The 20,852-nt window shown below is 39.4% G+C and overlaps 3 protein-coding genes across 4 annotated transcripts; 1 reads left to right on the top strand and 2 right to left on the bottom strand.

Moving 5' to 3' along the window:
* Positions 1–5: 5 nt before the first annotated feature.
* LOC144043801 (uncharacterized) lies at positions 6–4,027 on the bottom strand. The gene is made up of 4 exons (XM_077557784.1): positions 3,661–4,027; positions 3,345–3,433; positions 3,126–3,210; positions 6–1,894 (listed from the first exon to the last, which is right to left on the bottom strand). The coding sequence occupies exons 1-4, from the start codon at positions 3,902–3,904 to the stop codon at positions 999–1,001; spliced, it is 1,314 nt and encodes a 437-aa protein (XP_077413910.1). The 5' UTR covers positions 3,905–4,027; the 3' UTR covers positions 6–998.
* A 1,651-nt stretch (positions 4,028–5,678) lies between these two features.
* casq1a (calsequestrin 1a) lies at positions 5,679–12,166 on the bottom strand. Its single transcript, XM_077558039.1, has 11 exons — positions 11,930–12,166; positions 9,745–9,838; positions 9,562–9,662; positions 9,318–9,429; positions 9,046–9,119; positions 7,259–7,389; positions 7,134–7,179; positions 6,951–7,005; positions 6,760–6,860; positions 6,519–6,593; positions 5,679–6,446 (listed from the first exon to the last, which is right to left on the bottom strand). The coding sequence occupies exons 1-11, from the start codon at positions 12,164–12,166 to the stop codon at positions 6,141–6,143; spliced, it is 1,332 nt and encodes a 443-aa protein (XP_077414165.1). The 3' UTR covers positions 5,679–6,140.
* Positions 12,167–15,752: 3,586 nt separating this feature from the next.
* On the top strand, positions 15,753–20,787 carry LOC144043963 (crystallin J1A-like). 2 transcript variants are annotated; one of them, XM_077558086.1, is made up of 10 exons: positions 15,753–15,860; positions 16,093–16,156; positions 17,019–17,195; positions 17,597–17,695; positions 17,797–17,889; positions 17,982–18,138; positions 19,619–19,734; positions 19,814–19,891; positions 19,985–20,124; positions 20,245–20,787. In XM_077558086.1, exons 2-10 carry the CDS (start codon positions 16,093–16,095, stop codon positions 20,338–20,340), a joined length of 1,020 nt encoding a protein of 339 aa, XP_077414212.1. In that variant the 5' UTR covers positions 15,753–15,860; the 3' UTR covers positions 20,341–20,787. The 2 variants fall into 2 exon arrangements, with proteins under 2 accessions (XP_077414212.1, XP_077414213.1); XM_077558087.1 differs by lacking the exon at positions 15,753–15,860 and adding an exon at positions 15,878–15,950.
* Positions 20,788–20,852: the final 65 nt, after the last annotated feature.

Here is a 20,852-nt window from a genome sequence, read left to right as displayed (position 1 = left end):
TGAAATTGCTGGATAGTTTTCTTTACTAAATCTTTAGTCTTTATCATCATACAAAATTTTAAAGACAAACATACAAAGTCAGTAGTTCTTTAACTGTAACCTCTCCAAGATGAAAACAGAACTGAGACAAAGAGACACCAAGTAGAGAGTAAAGTAACAAACAATAAAGCCAATGCCATTTCAAGTATCATAACACACAACTTACAAGAAAACAGGCTTTAACATATTATATGAACAAAAAGCAGACAAAACTAGTTGGAAAAAAAGGGCCCTTGTAGAGTAAATAGTAAGACATCAAATACCAGAATGAACATGTGCCCGAGTTTTGATCCCAATACAAGAACTGCAAAATACAAAAAAAAATACTCATCGTAATTGTCACTGCATCACATCACACTGCAACAAGAACTCGAATCTTGGAAAACATCTCAACGTGATGCAGTGCAACAACAGCGTTTGTATTGGATCAATTGATGGCGATTGGTGAAGATAGCGGCAGTGATAAGAAGCTGCCAAGTGTAAAGGTCTGCATTTATTTTCCTTATTAAAAAAAAAAAGATGCAATTAAGCAGACACACTATGTCAACCCCATCATCTATTACGTTGTCGAACCAGAGAACTTGTTCCAGTCACAACAGAACATCAGTGTTTGTTTTTTTCTTAAAAATAAAATAAAACAAGGGGAAAAAAAGCGGCAACGTTTTGATGGAACCTTCATAGCATTTGTAGTCTGAGGTAGCGAACAGTGCAAACATTCCCAAATAACCCCTTTCACGCGGCTTGTGTAAAATTCAGATGCTACAAATCTCACCTATTCCTTTTCATTTAGTTTCCAAATACACCATTTCTCGTTCAAATTTGAAAACTTTCCATTGGAATTAACAGGAATGAATGCGGCTAAAACGGCAATTTGCTGAATTGAAGGTTGTTGTGAAACGAATCGCCTTTACGGGAAAACGGCAGCTTTGTCGCGTGAAAGGGGCTAGCAGGAGTCTCAGCTAAAAGCCAGCGATGGTCCGGAACGACGGCACAAGGATTCCACACGGGGTGCGCTTGTGCCTGTCCAGATTCCCCAGGAGCCTGAACTTCTTCCCGCACAAGTCGCATTGGTACGGCTTCTCGCCAGTGTGAAATCTCAGGTGCGTTTTGAGATTGACTCGCAGCCGGAAGCTTTTGTCGCAGTGCGTGCACTTGTGCGGCGTCTCCCCCGTGTGGAATCTCACGTGGCGGCGGAGACTCTTCCGGAGCGCAAACGCCTTGGAACACTTGGAGCACGAATACGGCCGTTCGCCCGTGTGGAAGCGCTCGTGGCGCCGGAGAATCTTGCGGTGCTTGAACGCTTTGCCGCAAGCGGCGCAGGCGTAGCCGTCGCGGGAGCGGGCGAGGATTTTCTGGAGTCGCCAAACGCCTTCCCCGCACGGCGTGAAGCAGCAGAGGCGGTGGCCGGTGTGCGCGCCTTGGTGGCGGCGCAAATCTTTCGGCACGGGTGGCTTTTTACCGTCGCCGTCGCTCTCCTGATGCTTCGTCTCCGACTTTTCTGCAGTCTCCATGTCGACTAGTTGCACCACGCACGTGCTCGTCAGCTTTTTGTCCGACGAGGCGACTTTCAGCTTCATTGTGAGGTTTTTCTTTGTCTTTGGCGAGGTCACATGAAGCCAAAGGCCTCCCGGCGCCGTAGTCAGGGCTCCGTCGCAAAGGGACGGGCTGCTGGCCGTTGTGCTGGCGCAGGCTCGAGGAGGCTCCGCCTGAACGGGCGTCTCGGAGCTGTCAGGTTGAGGCGCGGGAGATTTGAGGGTGAGCGGGCAAGTAAACGAGCCTTCATGACTTGGGTCGGGTTGAACCGCAGGAGGCGTCTTCTTAGCTGGTGGGCTTTGTGTAGGCACACATTTTTCATCTGCAAAAACAAAAATTAACTCATACACTGCCTTCATAATTGTTTTTAATTGTACATTTAGAACAGATATCAAATTCGTGATTAATCGTGAGTTAACTATTGGAAAAACAGATCATTAAAAATTTGGGGTTTCAGACGATTACAATTTTTAATTGTAATGAATCGCATGACTTTAATAGTTCACTCACGATTAATCACAAATGTTATATCTGTTCTAAATGCACAATAAACCAAATCTAGGTTTTTATACTCTCGTTAACAAAAGTGGGAAAAAAATAGAAATAAATAAATAGAAGTAGTTCAAATGAATTGTTGACGTCTATGGCCGTCAATGGCAGTGAATAAGTTAAAGTTGATAGTTTCAATAATAAACCTTTACATTCTGATGCCATTCACTTAATACTATGCACCAAGCGAAGTATCTGTAATCTTATTTTGATTAATTTTAGCAATATTGTGAGAATATCGATAACCGTGACAATTTTGCTGAAATAATTGTGGTATGAAATTTCCCTCCTATTTCATCTGTGCACCAGATCAATAACATGCAGTGTCGGGCTAACCGGGTTTAAAAACAAGCCCCAACATGTTGGTCAGCTTGGCTAATCTGCGTTTACATTCCAGTAGTGAAAATCCAATCAATGTGTGTGAACTATGATTTCACAGAGTTAATACACTCTTGATGCGATTCCTTCTTCGGGATTACGGCTGAACAATTTTGAAAAATATAATTGAGATTCCCCTAATATTGAAAATCGAATTTTTCAAGGTCCTCTTCCCATGTGGTTTTTAACAAGCAAGCAATAAATTAATTTAAATTACAATAAACAATGTCAGATTTATTATGCATAAATGTTTCAATTTTATAGGTTAGGCTTATCATAAAGGCCATTGTATGGAATATCAGTAAATCTTAAATAGTGTTACAACAATAATGCAAACAAATCAGCTGCTTTACCACTTTAATTTTTCCTGTTTCATGAAACAATGATATGTAAACACGTGGACTGCACTTTTAAAGCATTTAACGTAACTAGACACAAAATAAAATATACTTTAAGTTTTTATTTTTATCTCCAAATTGCAGCCTGTTTCTTTTGATAATATCCTTCTACTACATTTGTGACGTCGATATGAATTCAATTGTTTGGCAAAAACGCACCAATAGACGCATCTGCGGTATCAACAAGTACAAAAAAATGTAAGTAGAATACTTTATAGTTTGTCTTACCATCCAAAGTAGTGTCTGCCAGTGGCCCACTGTCTGTTTCAAGGATGCTGAACTCCGGCACAGTCACAATCTCTGCCATTGCCTCCTTCAAGAACCAAAACAAAACATCATTAACAGAGAGTTTGCAGCCCAAAGTACAAAGCAGAAACACAACTATGCTCAAAATCTCATCAACAACAGCACAAACTTTCACTCCTACTCCACAGCCAATTACTTCACCTTGACTAGTGGATTATTTCCAGCAAAAAGAACGTTGAGGCAATCCTGCACCTTCATTTCCATTTCGCACTCAGTGGAACAATCGCCATCTGCAAAGTGGAAGTAAGGTCACATTCCTATGCATTGAGAGGCTCTACACGAGTCCTCCGATAAATCCAAATGAGGCAAAGTAATCAGTGTTAAACTGTTAATAGTACTTTTTAAGTTAAGTGTGTTTAGCAGTCAAATGCCGACGAAACAGCGACGCTTGGTCAAAAGCGTCGGTCGCTGCAGGCCAACCTTCGAAAGAGGAAGTAGCATCGGTTAAACAACATACACGACAACTCGAACGGTGGCTGAATGTCCACTTGGACCCCAATGCTGCGCGTTCTTTCCGCAGATGACACACTATCCGGAGACTCGTTCCCCTTGCCGTTGTCAGCGCGGCCCACTTCCACGGTAGCAGCCCAAGCTCTGCATCTGCTCTCGAACAGTTTGGTTAACTCCACCGTGGCGACTTTGACCAGCGCGGCCAGCACAGACTCCACCTGAGCGTGGATGTTTACGGCGTCCGCCGACATTTTTGTCCGCCTCTTTGCGCAGCGTAGTTGTGATAAAACAACAATTATTCACGAACGATTAAACGTTGCCTATCACCAAAACATCAACAACCACATGGCTTGCACCAACAACAGCGAGCGTAAGTGCGCATGTGCACAAAGGTGGACGCGAGTTAAAGGCGTACGTAATAAAAAAAAAATTGTCACGTGACCTAACGTAACACCGTTCATGTAAATTATTTTGTATTCTGATTCTAAACTACATAGAAACGTTTACTAAATTTACACAAAAATCAAAAATTCAATGTGGGGGCGGGGCGATACAGCAGCAAACACTTTTTTTTGTTCCTGCTGTTGGCTGTCTTCTTACTATATTTTCCATTTTACGCACATGTAGTGGATGATTTATTTCCAAAACATTCTGGTTCGTCAGATACCTTTTATAGTAGCAAACCCATTTTTTAATACTCTCTTTTATTATTATTATTATTCATGATGTAGTTTATTATTATTATTATTTTAATATTGAGTGAACTATATCAGCGGATAATAATAAACAAAAAGCAGTTTGATGTTGTTTGGAAGCAAATACTTGAGGCCCTGTAATTAGTACTATTAGTACTATCAAGTTAAATTGATGTATTGGATATAATATTTATTTACCATTTCTGCAAATTATTTATTGTCTTCTTTTTTGGACAAATTTTTACCCATGAGGTTTAGAGTTTGAATCTCAGCTCCGGGATTTTCTGTGTGAAGTTTACATGTTCTCATCGTGTTTGTGTGGCTTTCTCCAGGTTGCCTACTCTTTTATGCATATTAAGTTAACAGAACTAAATTTCAGTTATAGAGAACGTAACTATTAATATATATATATATATATATATATATATATATATATATATATATATATATATATATATATATATATATATATTTTTTTTTTTAAACGAGTAAAATAAAGTGTGAACACGTATGCAACTTAACCATTTGTACCTAAATAAGAAATAAGTACCTATATACAAATGAATGACAAGAAATCAACTCAATATTCTTTTCGAACAAAAATACACACGTTTAAGAACAAAGACTCTAAATTGTCCAACGATGTGAATGTGAGTGTGACTGAGGTGTGTCAGAAAAGCCTTCTACTAGGACTGATGTCACAAATGAGAGACTTTGCTGCCCTTCACTGCACTCCTGGAAGGATTTCTCCAGGATCTTAATGGTGTTCACGTCTTCAAAACGGGTCCCCCGGATGATTTCCTTGAGCTTGGGAAAAAAAGGGGTAATCACACAGTCATGTCAGACAGTAAGGATGTCCTGCCACAATGCTCACTTCTTTTCGCACATTGGAAAAAGCAAGCACTGCAGAAGCTTTGCAGATGTGCTGGTTGAACATCTTGCCTACACTTAAGGAGAAAACTTGTAGTTGGGTTTAAAATATGCAGGGTAAATCTTTTTGGACATCATTCCTGGAACTTTTCAAACCGATGTGCAGTGGGGATTGAACTTTAAATTGTCTGATGTTGGAGTAGAAGGTAATGATTATATACTGTATGTCTTCTATATCCACTGTAGCAAGAGTATAACCATGGGTATTAACCACACTTTACTGTCATAATAATCATATTTTTGCTTGGTTATTTGTCTGAAATGGAGTTGCACAAAAATTCCTTAGAGGGTTATGTATCAATTGTTAAACAAAGTGTCCAAACACACAGCCGTTGGTGTTTCTGTCCAAATCTGTCATTTATTTAAGACTTCACAGTAAGTATTTTCTCTTGTTACAAAAATAAAATATGGCTGTTGTTATACTTCATTGTCGTAGAAAACATCCATTGATGTACAGTGTTGCAATGATTTGGCAGAGTATGCTGGTGATACGTAAACACCCATCTGTAAAAAGCTGCTAGCACCTTTGGATTTGACTTGACGTTTTTGCACCGAGGACAACAAGAAAAAGAGTGAACATATATTAAATATGATCTAGTATAATACTGCAACCCTCCAGTACTGAGTAAACACCAACCTTAATCATATCAAAGTACTAGCAGTACTATTCAAAGATTAGACTTTTTTCCCACCAAAGTCACATGAATGAAAGTATTGTGCATGGCAATAGATTGGGGAGTAATAATGGAATTTAGTTAAGATGACGAAGAGATGAGATGAAAACAAATGATTGAGATGCACTTGCTGTTCATATTAGCACTTTAAATTGCGTTGGTCAGATTTAGATGTATTATGTCCTAATTTAATAATCATCGTCGTCGTCGTCGTCGTCGTCATCATCATCATCATCATCATCATCGTCATCATCATCATCGTCGTCATCATCATCATCATCATCATCATCGTCGTCATCATCATCATCATCATCGTCGTCATCATCATCATCGTCATCATCATCATCATCATCGTCGTCGTCGTCATCATCATCATCATCATCATCATTATCAGGATCAATTTCTCCTGAAAGAACGTCCTCAATCCAGTCCTCCAGTTCGTCCGCAGATGGCATGTCGTCGTCATCGTCCAGGTCCATCCACACGCTGTCAGCCTGGCGGGGAGCAACACGTCAATAGTAGACACGCACCCACACAAAAAACACACACATCAAGCATCAACTTACATCGTCAGCTTCCACAACACCGATCTGAGGGGAGGACAGGTCGATTCCGAAAATCTTTTCCCAGTGAGGCACAAGCTGAAAAGAACAAGGAAATGTTCCACTGACTTTGGAAACCACTTTTGTGTTTCGGAATGGAAGAAGTCGCAGGGTGATTGTGAACGGCACACTTGGGTGGCAATTGATCCTCCACCAGTGAACTTGTTAGTCAATATTCAGTTTAATCGAGTAGAAATATTCGTACCAAGGGGAAGTCATCAGGGTCAATCCAGATAATACTGAGATGAGGATGTTCTGTGTTGTCCTCTGCAACTTCCTTCAGGATCTCCAAGAACTCAAAGCCATCTGAAAAGTAAAGAACCAAATTGAAGAGAACGTCCTAAATTCCTTTTGAGTAGATTTGTTCAGTTTCATTCCAATAAATGTTTGATGTACCAGGATCAGACTCCTCAGCAAAAGCAATGATGTGTTCGCCATCAACATGGTCATCCTTTGGAAAGAGTACAAACGCATTGCACATAAAAAAACAACAACAACTTTCAAGTCCATTTCCATGCATTGATTGAATAGCAAACATTTACAAATGTCTATATTTTTGTAAGACAAGAACGTTCTTACCCAGATTTCATACATGTTGTAGGGCTGCAGCTTCCTTAGAGTTGGCCTTCCAAAGCACACACACACAAAAAAATCATGTGATTTTTCCACTGGAAGAATAAACTTTGCATAGAAAATGGACTCACCTGTCATTATCTTCAATGAATTTCACCAGCTCTTCCTCAGTGTAAGGTTTTCCCGGGATCACAACTGGATCATCCATGAAGGGTTCATAGAAGTCCACCTCATTAAGCTTGAGGTCCAAAGCCTTGGCAACCTGTTGCCAATAGTTCAAATAATTAGATACAGGCACACAATTGTCAACCATCATACAAAAAAGAGAGCAAAACTGAGCTGTACGAGTATTGGTAGGCTGCATGGTGAAATCAATTGATGAGTGTAGTCATTTAATTTATTTTATTTTATTTATATTATCTCTTAGAGAAAGCACACATTTACAAGAAATCTCAAAGCACTTTCAGTATGAAGCAGACAATAGAAACATGTTCTTCGTATCTTCATACCAATTGAAAAAGATGTTTATATTCTTATGCTGTCATATACAGCTAGGCAGTTACAAAACTGAGGAAAATTATATAAAAGTTGATAGAAATCCATCTATCCATCCATCCATTCTTCTGTCTATCCATTCGTCCGTCGATCCATCCATCCATCCATCCATCAGTCCGTCCGTTTGTCCATCATCCATCCATCCATCCATCATCCTGCCATCAGTCTGTCCACCATCCATCCATCCATCATCTATGGTTGCATGCATGCATTCCGTCCATCAATCTCTCAGTCTGTCCGTTTGTCCATCTTCCATCCATCAATACATCCATCGATTCATCGATCCATCGATCCATCCATCGATTCATCCATCCATATGTCCATCATCCATGCATGCATGCATACATGCATCCATCCATCCATTATTTTGTCCATCCGTCCATCCATCCATGCATCCGACCTTCCGTCCATCAATCCGCCAGTCTGTCCATCTTCCATCCATCGATCCATCGACCTATCCATCCATCCATCCATCCATCCGTCCGTCCGTCCTTCATCCTTCCATCCATCCATCAACCATCCATCATCCATGCATGCGTCCATCCATTATTTTGTCCATCCGTCAATCCATTAATGTATCCATCCATCAATGCATCTGTCATTCCGTCCATTAATCTCTCAATTTGTACGTCTGTCCATCTTCTATCCATCGATCCATCCATCTATCCGTCCATCATCCATCCATGCATCCATCTGTCCATCCATCCATCCGTCCGTCCATCATCCTTCCATCTGTCCATCATCCATCCATACATACATACATACATACATACATCTGTCCATCCATCCATCCGTCCGTCCATCATCCTTCCATCCATCCATCATCTATGCATGCATGCATGCATGCATGCCTGTATCCATCCATCCATCCATTATTTTGTTCATCCGTCAATCCATTAATCTATCCATCCATCAATGCATCTGTCATTCCGTCCATTAATCTCTCAGTCTGTACGTCTGTCCATCTTCTATCCATCCATCCATCCATCCATCCGTCCATCATCCATGCATGCATCATCCATGCATCCATCTGTCCATCCATCCATCCGTCCATCCATCATCCTTCCATCCATCCATCATCTATGCATGCATGCATCCATGCATCCATCCATCCATTATTTTGTCCATCCGTCAATCCATTAATCTATCCATCCATCAATGCATCTGTCATTCCATCCATTAATTTCCATTTAATCCATTAAAGTCTGTACGTCTGTCCATCTTCCATCCATCGATCCATCCATCGATTCATCCATCCATCCATCCCTCCTCTGTATTGTTGTATTAAATTAAATCAATTATAAAATTAATTTAGTCTTAAAGTTATTGATATGAGTAAGTATTTTGTTTTGTAATGACCCACCTTGGCATTGAATGTTGCATAGAACTTGATGTGAGGATGGAACTCTTCGGCAGCATCATCAAAAGCCTCAAAATCTGAAATTTGACACACCAGGGTATTGGCAAATGTATGAGGAACAAATATGCATTTATTACTTTCAACATAATTTTCCATCCTCATTGCAAAGCCATCATTTAAATCAAACTAGCAGACACAAATTCAGTCTGATCTCGAGAGAGAAACAAGCAAAAGCACAGCACAGATTTTCATGGCACCACAGTACAGATTCTTACGTTCTGACTTGTGACTCTTAAAGTAGCCCACCAATTTGATATCCTCTTCGATGTTTTTAAAGCCCTTCAGTTCCCTAGTGTTGTCAATAATTTCCACTGGGTCTTCAAGGAGCTGTCAAGGAAATATGAGAAAATAGACAACCAGCGTAAGAGACTGTCTTTAAAGAAAGACACAGTACACTAAGAGACTTTTTTCCTCCTAGGAATCGGGAGCTATTAACTGGGAGATTATATCCTCACGAACATCAAAGATGAACTCCACAAGAGTGTCTGCCGCGAGCTCGCCATCGTACTCGACCACTTCGTCATCGGTGAAGATGAAGATGCTGTCAGACTCTTCAAGGCCTGGGAACCAAAACAGAAGGTTATACTTAAAAAAAAAAAAAGATCGTTTTTAGGTAGCAATGATGAATTTATCACATATTACCCAGTTTCTTAGCTAAAGCCTTGTCAATCTTTGCATCAATGAGACCAACTCCAATGTCCTCATCATCAAACTCATCTAGGACTTGGGCTGCAAGCTATACAACAAACAAACACAAAATGTCATCTTTATTTGTCAGAACAATTGGTGTGTTTAAAAGAGCCACATAACAAATGTATCCATCAGTTTCTGCACTGTTGTTTTTGCTTCTTTTTGAGAGTTTTCTCCACTAGTTGCTTCATGCCCTTAAAAGCCTTCTTTATCCTTGCGCTGCTTATGCACTTTCTAAATCTGTATGAAACTTGAACCTCGTGACTGACAGTTACTTTCACCAATGGGAGCGTCACATTCACAGGCGTCTGCACTGAGGAAGTGGATCGAGGGCCTGTCGCAGTTTGTTTGGAGCACACACACACACACACACACACACAAGCATCCAGTATAAAAACACAAAAATACATGAGCTTTGAACAGCTTATTTTGCTGGCATAAACAAACTGTAAATATGTCAGAATAACATCCATCTATGGTGATTGTTTAATTATCCTTGATGTAATTGCATTGCTTGAAGTTATTTTTTCGAAGTTATGCAGGTGACCACCACGTCAATATGATGATAAAAATGTCATTCCATGCCATGATAATAACATCCCTTCTCTTATTGGATGATGCAGTGATCATCGAGATTTGATTTGCTGCAATCCAAAGAGGAAGTATCTGTTTTGGTCTTACTGGGCAATGGCAAGCATGCAAGACTTCTTATTCTGAATGCCAACATTTAGAATAGAGAAAGCAGGAATCAAACAATTTGTTCCTTTTTTTGGTTAAAAATAAACAAAGTGCTTAATTGTCTGATTTCTATCGACGCAAACTTAACGAGCGACGACTTTCGCGAGACCAACGGCGCAATATTGACATTTTAAACTCCACAGAGCACCTGATCCCTAATATGTGGAACCTTTGCCATTACCTGTTACTAATTATAAAATCTTATCGGTTAAATGTGAATATAAATACATGAATACTTCGAAACACAAACCTTCGGCGTACTCAACCTACCACAAAAGCAGCTCAGGATAAATATATCTAGAGAGCCACACCAGCTTCAGGGACTATTTTGGTGAGTTGGCAGTGATGTTCAGTGCTCCGAGATCCGCTGACATGTACAGTGCTGCAAGTGTCAATCACAGCACAGAGCTGAGCCGGCACAACTGGAGCCAGAAGCTCTGACGCTGGCTTGTAGCCGCGACAGCCCCGACGGCCCATACAGAGACAGCCTGGAGGCTGTCAGGGGGACGTGATATGCTAAACGAGTGCAGCTTCTCCATTTTGGCTATAATTGAATGCTTTATGATTACATGGCCTCTATTTTAGTGACGAAGATCTATTTACGTACACTTGATATAGATCTAATACGGATGAAAACAATTATTGTCTCATAATTAATGCTCTCACGTCAAGCTGGACCAAATCATTTCACAAGAGGGTTCAAACTACACATGTGCAGTATTTGTGTATGTTATATCACAGCTGTTCCCACAATGTTGTTTAGGCTCAAAAGTCCTGTGACATTTCAATGCACCCCAAAGTCAACAGGTGTTCAAAAATAAAGTACAAATCCTCTTCGCTACCATCTGATATGTGCATACTGTATGCTGAGACTTTAAGCAGAGTGATGATTTCATACTTATCCAATAGGAACGTGGTGAAACCGAGTCTGCTGTTGACAGACAGCCCACAGTTTGACAAAAAGAGTGATGGAGCTGCATCGGCGCACGCACATTTGAAACGAGACATGCGCAAGTCGTCACAGCTCAGCTCTCTGCTGCAGGTGGATGACACTGTTAGCAAACCACTGGCATGTTTCGACATCAGCATTTCTTTAGAAGCCATTCCCCACCTTATAATGTCCTTTTTGCAAAATAACGTCATTCAACCACCTATATTCATCTTGATATCCCTTAAGTGCTTTATATTTATTTCAGATTCAGATAACTTTATTGAGTTCTCCCAGTCGCAACCCATCCACGGACGGGAAGCCTGACGGGTCGCCTTTCAGTGCTCCGATTTTAGCACTATTTGAATGAACTTATAATTATTATTGAAGTAAAATAATAATATTATACAACACGAGTCCTAAGCTTTATTATTCATGCTATCCTGTAGCATCATTCCCAAATCAACTTACCTCAAGGGACAACTCCTCTATCTCAAACTGTTTCTGGGCGACGCGGCTGGATCCGGGATGGTCATGGTAGTACACCACCATGACATCATACTTCTTCATCACAGACTTATAGTTCTTGAGATGGAGATCGTGGACTCTGTCCTTGCCGTCATACTCCGGAAAATCCAAGCTGTCTTTGCCCAGTGACAGCCCCACAAAGGACAGCAAAACTGCCACAAACGCCCAGGTCCACTTCATGGCTCCTCTCTGGAGTGGATTCAATGTGGTCGCACTTTCAGAATGTACACAAAAAACTTTGGTGCAAGTATGAGGAACCCTTTCCAATCCGCGTCACCCAGAAGAGAGCAAGACCAACTCCTACATCCACCTTAATAAAAACCCCACATGGGGCGCTGGTATTGGGGCACAGGGTGTAAGGGGGGCTGAGCTAAGTTGGTGTTAGTGTGTGTCTATGTGAGGTAAGATGAGGCGGGGGCCTGCATGGTTGCTGGGGAGACGGCTTTGTGTGTAGGTGTATGTTTCATACATGTCAAATTTGGTTGAGAGGGCAAACGAAGGCTGGGATGACAGTGGAAGCAAGTCGCGTCAATCGCGCAAACTAGTCCTGGAAATGAAATGAATCAAAAGATGCAGCACAGTTCTGCCATATTAAGCAAAGATGTAGGATTGGATCCCAGCTAAAAATAATGGATGAGGTACAGAGAACATATCAGGAGGCGGTGCCGGTGTCTTATTTGCTGCAGTTGGCACCTGCGTAAGACTAGAATGTTGCACTAGGTCACCCAGGGACATGAATGAGAGGAGGGAAGCGGAGCGGTTGGCACACCTGCTAACAACCCATTAGAATAACATAGTATAATCCTAAAACGAGATTTTCACTGGGGACTGAGGACTTATTTTTTTCCCCCTCTGTGTGCCCTTTGCAGCTTATGCTTAAGATGGTCACCTGTGATATTACTTTACAAATTGAAATGGAAGAAGTAAACTATAAATAAATGTCGGCAACTGACCCACTCTTCTTATCTGTGGCAAGATATGCGAGCATACAGTATTACAAGTCTGAGTTTGAAGGGAACAGTTGGAAGTTGCATTCAATGTGTGTGCGTGTGTAACCTTATACTAGCAATGTGTGTTGTCACTAATAACGGGGAATCAAACTAATTCGCTGTAACTGTGAACATTTTGCAGTGATACCAGAAGGAGGCACACTTGAATCTCATACATCCAGATAGCACAGTGTAGCTACTTTACAGCTTGTAATTTACACAGCAGCTGCTCTACCACATCTACATGATGAACATTATGAAGATATGACACTTCATATGCAGATCAGCCATGTGTCATCAGCTGTTTTAATAGGACAGCTAATGGATTGGCGACCACCGACCGCGACATTACCAATGACAAATCTGACCTTTTGAAAGAAGAGCAGTGACAGTCAACTTCAACAAGCCTGTAATTAATGAACCGGTCACAATAGCACGTGCTAGACTGACGCATGGTGTCGTATTTTAAATAACTAAACAAAACAAAACATTTATTATTTTGCTCCAAATATATCTATCTATCTATCTATCTATCTATCTATCTATCTATCTATCTATCTATCTATCTATCTATCTATCTATCTATCTATCTATCTATCTATCTATCTATCTATCTATCTATCTATCTATCTATCTATCTATCTATCTATCTATCTATTGTTGGAAGATAAGCTTTTTCTTCCGCGTGTTTGTTTTCTTTCGGGAAGAGAGAATGTTGGTTAATCCGAATACAGGCTGGAGATCGATGAACAGTTCCTTCGAAGGTTTTATTTTTACAGAATATTCCGGGCACAAGTGAGTTACAGACAATGGCTGTAGCTTCTCACAAGTGCGAAGATTGCAGAGGACTTACAATATTCTTATACTATCTTGAAGGGCGGTACCACACAGTTTCCAGTAAACAGATCAACCGGAGTTGACCGGTCATGAGATACATTCAAGGACACTATTCAGACACAAAACAAAGGCCCATTTGAGGAATAGGGTTTTGCAGTCATGACTGCACCTGGCAGAAATTGCGATAACACTCACAAAGATACATCCGCAGAACAAAGCTCTACTGAGGAAATTAGGAAATTAAAACATTAAATCAATTAATTAATTAAATTTAACTAATTAAAACCAGACTAAATCTGGGCAGAAGACCCTCTTCACTATCCATCTATCTATCTATCTATCTATCTATCTATCTATCTATCTATCTATCTATCTATCTATCTATCTATCTATCTATCTATCTATCTATCTATCTATCTATCTATCTATCTATCTATCTATCTATCCGCTTACATTTCACTCAACATCAGTTCATTAGCAAAAGCACACATCTATCCCAAAACGGCTCACACATGCTTCATTGCAAAGATCCTTCTCAATTGCTTTGGCTCATCTGCATTCACTTAATCCTTTTGCCAAAAGTAACTTGGATGATTTTGCACAGCACCATGGATCATCTGCAAAAGCTAATTTCTCTCCCAAAACAGCTTACCTATGTGTCAAAAGTCATACAAGTAGTCATTGCCAAGTCAAAATCGTTAGATGTTTTCTCACAATAGTAGAGGTGTTGCTAACAAAATACAATTATATATAAAACTGAGGGGGGGGGGGGGTTACAAGAGCAGTTTTCAAAGTTTTGGTTTGACATACTCCACTCACATTTAAAGAAATCGCAACACTTTTTTATTGACACAATGTTACTTACACATTAGAGTGCAACAAAAGAAAGTGTAAGCCGAAATCTGTATATTCATGAAAAACTAATCTTCATAACTCAGAGACCAAAAACATCTTGGAGCTAAGCAAACAGTAGAAGTGGCGTAGCTCAGGTGCTACTGCGGCCGTCCCTCAACTTGAAGGTTCCTCAACCCTTCAGTGACTTTTATTTTTTGGGACAATTCTTTATTTTACTCTCTTCCAAGTGTAAATATTACTCTAAAACTAAGTCTATTTGGTCCCACTCAAAATAGAGTCAAATTTACTCTACAGAATTTACTGTGTAGTCACTGTCGTCACCTTCCCCCTCTTGGCCATCCATACGCTGCTCTTTGTTTGGCCAAACGTTTTCATCCACGTCACAGCCGATATTTTCCCTTGCAATCCAGCGAGGAAAAAAACGTCATGAATGTCTCAACCATCCTCTACACTGATCCCCTGTGATATGCTTGACTAATTTTGACAATTGATTAGATGATTTTGCATATTATGACTTACATACTAAAATCCTGCTGACATGTCTTGGAGAGGACAGCCATTCGACTGAAAAACAACTAATCCAGTTCGATCAGCGAGATCTATCCATTTGGAAAATGTGCTAAATGTGGGCACATTGTGCTAACTGTAGGCTAAATGTACACATCCATTTGCACAGATCCACTGAGGTGATTGAGACATGTACTAAGACATTGGAAATTTGGATGAAAGCAATGAGAAATGCCATTCAGTTGACACCAATTGTAAGGTGTTTTGGGGATTTGTCCATGGTATTTTAAAAATGTAATTTCAGTTTCAAGAAATGTGCCAAAACTATGGAGAAAAACAGTAATTCTCAACATTACTCTATGTAATGGTAACAAAATATAATCAATGCAGACAGTCAAGGTTATATATTTTCTATATTTTCAAATGGGAATTTTCCAGGTGCCCCTTTTCCTGAAAACATGACAAAAAATATCAAACATACTTTTTTGTGAGACTTGTTTTGTTAAATACAGAATGTGCCTTGGCTGGGAACATTTGCTCAGGGTAGTTGGTGGTATGTTACAGTTGCTATCCTTTGCGGGGCGCTAATTACCAACGAGCTGCTCGGTGTGTGTTCACTTCTTCTTGTATTATGTATCCGGTTATGGCGAATGTGCAATACTGAACTTTGCTCCTAAACATTAAAGGTAAGAAAAGAATGAAGAGGAGTTATATCGATCCTACACACAGTGCGGGTCATATTTAGAAGAAGTAATCTAGCAAACGAACAATAGAAGGTCATTATTAATGCAAACGAGTCGCTAGTTTCGATTGTGAGATTAAAGGGGGAAAAAAAGTTTGGATTATTATTTAATTGAGAAGAATATCGAACATTCAATGTTCTTGTTTAACAATGTAATAATGTAACTTGTTCCACAGATGGCAGCTCTGGTTGACAGAGCAATAGGAGCTATTGTGGGATCAGCAGTTGCAGATGCAGCAGGTATTGTTACAGACTGCAAATAAATGCAACGTTCGTTGCACGCCTTTTGTTCATAATAAATGTAGAGAGCATTTAACATTATTTTTGACACTTACAAAATGTATATGTCTGCCTGTCTTTCTGTGCTGGTGTATCAGCATTCACAAAATGTTAGTAAACCAAAGACACCAAAATAAACACAAGGAAAAACATTAGTAGCACAGTGCATTTTGGACTTGATTTTGTTAGAATGTTTAAGAAACCATTTTGGTGTGCGTATATTCCCGGAGGTCCACAAAATAATTTGAAATAAATCAGGATGGCGTATCATTTAAAAAACATACCAACAACTGCTCACCTACATAAAAGGCCTGACTGAGATGCCAATAAAACAATGACGCTAAATCAAATACAAGTTCTCCTTCCTGCCTTCAAATGCTCCGATGTGACTGACATAATGAAAAGTCTGTCATCTGTACACTCACTGGTGTCATTTGGTGTGCCAAACTGACAAAGATTTAAATTTGTCAAGTGGTGCTCAACCCAATATTGCTACACTGAGAAAATCCGAATATTCAGGCCGAAATATTAAAACATGGAATCATTCCTTTGGCATTGAAGGATACACATGGTAATTACGGTATGTTTAATTTGGCATTAATGATTGTGAGGGGTCCTTGTAAAAATGTATCTTACAGGACCCCAAAAGTTTGAGAACCAATGCAGAAGGTGCATCTAATGTTACAGTCACTAAGTGTTTTCTGGTGTAAAGAAAACAATTACATGTAGAATCAGTCATTTCTCCACATCAATAAGAAATGCCATGGATATAAATGTAGGTAAAACCTTGTTTTCACCCTGTTTGATGACTTATAACTCACAGCGCAGCCTCTCCACTGGGTCTATGACCTCCAGAAGCTGCAAGAGATCCTGGCTCAGGAGCCGAATCCGGAATTCCACTCCAAATCAGCGAACCCCTTCTACAGGAGACAGATGGGCCAACAGAGTTGCTATGGGGACCAAGCTTATGTCCTGCTTGAGTCATTGTCTAAATGTGAAGGTAAAAATAAAGCCGTGCTGGCCCAACATAACCCTATCAATATTTTTTGGGAATTTAACCATTTCAACCATAATCGATCATTGGAGTGCAAATATTTGTGCTATCTTATAGAGCGTTGCTGTTTGTAACTGTAATTATAGTTATAAAAATGTGAGCTTGAATGGTTGTTTGTATACGTATATATGTGCGCTGTGAGGGTTTCCGTTGATTCTCATTTATAGTCAGCTGGGATAGGTTCAAGTTACCTGCACCCCTAATGAAGACAAGTGATATAAACAATGGATGTCTCGATGAGAATGCTGCATGTTTGTGTATTTTATCATGAAATAGCTGTCATCTTTAAATGTTACTGTTAATACAATTTTTTACATGAATCTATTTTGTCAACTTTCTATGATCAGGTCTAAATGTTGATGATCTGAAACGGCGCACACTAAAATTCTTTGGGCCGGGATCGGAGTATGACACGCCAGTCAATGATCCTTACAGACAGAGAGGTGGTAAGAAGATATTCAAATTTGGGGTCAGGACCAAAGATTCACAATTTTGAGGATTTTCTGCTTCAGTCACACTGTCGTATTTTTTATTTTATTTTTTTCAGGTCCAAGACCTCAGCTGCCCATTGAGGGACCATGGAGACACGCTAGTTTGAAAAGCTTCCTGAAGAATGTGGATTCTCAGAAAGAGGAGACAGGTGAAAGAAGCTGTGATTCAATGAAGATTCAAGTCAATGATGACACAATGAATGAAGAGAAACAACTAACCAAGATACTATATTATCCACAGGTTGTGAGACTGACTGCCAAATTGATGGAATAGCCAAATTGGCTCCCATAGTGGCTTTTTACGCAGGGAAACCAGACATGTTGGAAAAGGTTGAGCAGGCCGTCCGAGTCACACAAAACAATGACGTGTGCGTGGCAGAGACTTTGGCAGCTGCCAGGTCAGTATTATTAATTCATTAATTTATGTATTTATTTATTTATTTGTTTATCTGTAACTTCATGGCGAGAAAAAAAAAACTTGCAAGCTAGGGGTAAACAAACAATCAATCAATCAATTTTATTTCATTCATTTTGAAAAGAAAAAAGACAACAAAAAGCAATATTCAAATTCAAAGTAAAGCAAAAGAATGACGGGACAGAAAGAAGTAAAACTTGTTTTGTCTGTCCCTGATCAACTAAAAAAAAAAAACCCACAAAAACAGCAACAACACAAATTTAATGACGACAAGAGGTCAAGACGCGTTCAGTGTTACAACAAGATAATTCAACTGTGTGTCCTTGTGCTATATATATTTTTGCAGTAATTGTGCTTTTGACACCTTGAGTTGAAATACATCGATGTTTTTGTTTTGTTCTGTGTTTAGGTTTGGAAAAAAATGTCTGTTCCTCTTAATTTGTACTCACTTTCCCTTTTTATAAATTTACTTTATATATTAACTGGTAACATTTCATAATGGGCTTTGTACAATATTTTAAGGCAGTTAAACTCCCAAGTTTTTAGTTGTATAAATAATGGGTTAGTGTGGTCCCTGTATCCACAACCACAAACAACACGAATAGCACGTTTCTGTAAAAGAAAGATTCAGTGTAGGTTTTGTCTGCACACCCCCACACTTCAATGCAATAGCTTGGTTATGGAACAATCAATGAATTCTATAACAATAACAAAGCATTCTTGTTCAATAATTCTTTGACCTTGTGTAACACGGCTACGGTTTGTGACACCTTAGATTTGACATATTCTTTATGCGCTTTCCATTTTTTCTATTTCCATGCCTTGCACAGTCAGTGTTGACATCCATATTTCTTCAACTGAAAATCATAAATCTGGTTTTACTAATATCTATAGACAGTCTGTTAGCATTGAACCTCTTGAACTCATTCTCTATTACTTGTAATACATTGTATATATTTTTCCTGGCATAAAACAAAGTGGTGTCATCTGCAAACAAAATACATTTGAACAATTTCAAAATGGTTGTAATATCATTCAAATAAAGAAGAAAAAGTACTGGGCCCCAGAATTGATCCCTGGGGCACCCCACAATTTACATAACTGTGTTTTGGTTGCCTACTATTGAATTTAACATATTGTTTTCTATTTTTTAAATAACCCATTGATCTGCAACACCTCGTATACCACATTTAAACAATTTATGCAATAATATTTCATGATCTAAGGTGTCAAATGCTTTTTGTAAATCCACAAAAACGCTTACTAAAACATGTTTTTTTTTTTTTTTATCCATGGCTGTGCAAATTTCTTCAGTTAACTCCATTGATGCTACGGTAGTTGAGTGATTGGAGCGAAGCCCATATTGGCTGTTACTTAAAGTTGTTACTTGAAGTTAAAAGTGAATGAATGAAGATTAACAGTATAAACATTTCAGCAAACTTACATTGTTGCGTTTTCCCCAGGTTCTTGGAGCATTTCATCCTAAATGGTCCGAATCCGAAAGCGCTGGATGCCGTTCTTGGTCAGCTCAATGACCCAAACAGAAAGCAACCACAGGATTTGGACAGAGCTGTCATTGGTATGTGTTGCTATATTGTTGCGGCACTGAGGTCCGAGTTACAGAAGATGGAATAACTTGATTACCGATTACATTTCAGGGCATATTCTTCAGGTAAAGGAGAATTTATCCAAAACTCCCCAGGAGCTTATCCCAGCTATCTTCCCAAACACCTGAGGTATCAATTCTCTTTTACATGTCTTGCTTTGAACTTGCTTTGATTTAGCTGTTATCTCATCAACCGATGCTGATGTGTATTTCCTTCCTTCAGGTTTGCCAGGTGCGTTTCAAGCAGCGCTGCATGGAGTCCTGACAGCCACAAATTATGAGCAGGCTATCAGAGAAACCATGCGCTGTGGCGGATGCACCTGTAGTAGAGGCTCTTTTATAGGTGCTTGTCTTGGTGCTCAGGTACGACAAATTATTCATTCAGTAGGAATTTATCTCAACAATTGTTGTCAGTCTTTGCACGTTTTCACCGCTTACCTTAGAAACAAATCATGAAAATGACTTATTTATTTATTCTTCCAGATTGGGTTGGAAGGAATTCCAGCTTTCTGGGCTTCAAAAACTCTCCGATATGAATCTGTGTTGGAGCACAGCACGAAGATAACAAAACACCACTAGTATTTTTTATTGTCCCGGAAACCTTTGATTTAGGACATATCTGGAAAATAGTTTAACTTTCACAGAGCATTCAATGAAGGTTCTTGTCAAAATTGTCGACAAGAGTTGGATGTTTTTGTTTCTGTGAAAGTTTAGCCAGTTGCTTCAGTTGTTCTTCATCTGGGTTTGGCTACCAAAAAACGTAAGATTAGTTGTGCCGAGTGTTTTCGTTGGATATTGGTTTAAAAAAAAAAAGAAAAGGGATTGAATCTGACATATTTTCAGTTTTGTTTATTTTTAATTATGTCCAAGAGTGTATACTGTTCTACTTCCTATATTTCACTTTGTCATTGTGGTCTAGTAAAACCTCTGAGTGTTTGGGGCCATATTTGTCCTTTCAGGCATGCCAGATCCCATATTAATAAAATAAGTAAAAGAATAAAGATCAGCTCTTGATCATTGACAGTTTTGAGTTGGAATTATTCTGTATGTTTGGGGGGGGCGTGATATTTGACCATACAAACAGAAACATT

The sequence above is a fragment of the Vanacampus margaritifer genome, chromosome 2, assembly GCF_051991255.1.
Source record: "Vanacampus margaritifer isolate UIUO_Vmar chromosome 2, RoL_Vmar_1.0, whole genome shotgun sequence".
Lineage (NCBI taxonomy): Eukaryota > Metazoa > Chordata > Actinopteri > Syngnathiformes > Syngnathidae > Vanacampus > Vanacampus margaritifer.
This window is presented reverse-complemented; position numbering and strand designations above follow the sequence as displayed.

Excerpts from the sequence above, each read along its gene's own strand:
- LOC144043801 (XM_077557784.1), bottom strand. The coding sequence starts at position 3,904 with ATGTCGGCGGACGCCGTAAACATCCACGCTCAGGTGGAGTCTGTGCTG. Across the intron at positions 3,434-3,660 it reads GCCACCGTTCGAGTTGTCGT|ATGGCGATTGTTCCACTGAG; the intron begins GTATGTTGTTTA and ends TCCACTTTGCAG. Across the intron at positions 1,895-3,125 it reads GGCAGACACTACTTTGGATG|ATGAAAAATGTGTGCCTACA; the intron begins GTAAGACAAACT and ends TTGTTTTTGCAG.
- casq1a (XM_077558039.1), bottom strand. The coding sequence starts at position 12,166 with ATGAAGTGGACCTGGGCGTTTGTGGCAGTTTTGCTGTCCTTTGTGGGG. Across the intron at positions 6,861-6,950 it reads TGCTGAGGAGTCTGATCCTG|ATGGCTTTGAGTTCTTGGAG; the intron begins GTACATCAAACA and ends TTTACTTTTCAG. Across the intron at positions 6,447-6,518 it reads GTGTTGTGGAAGCTGACGAT|GCTGACAGCGTGTGGATGGA; the intron begins GTAAGTTGATGC and ends GCTCCCCGCCAG.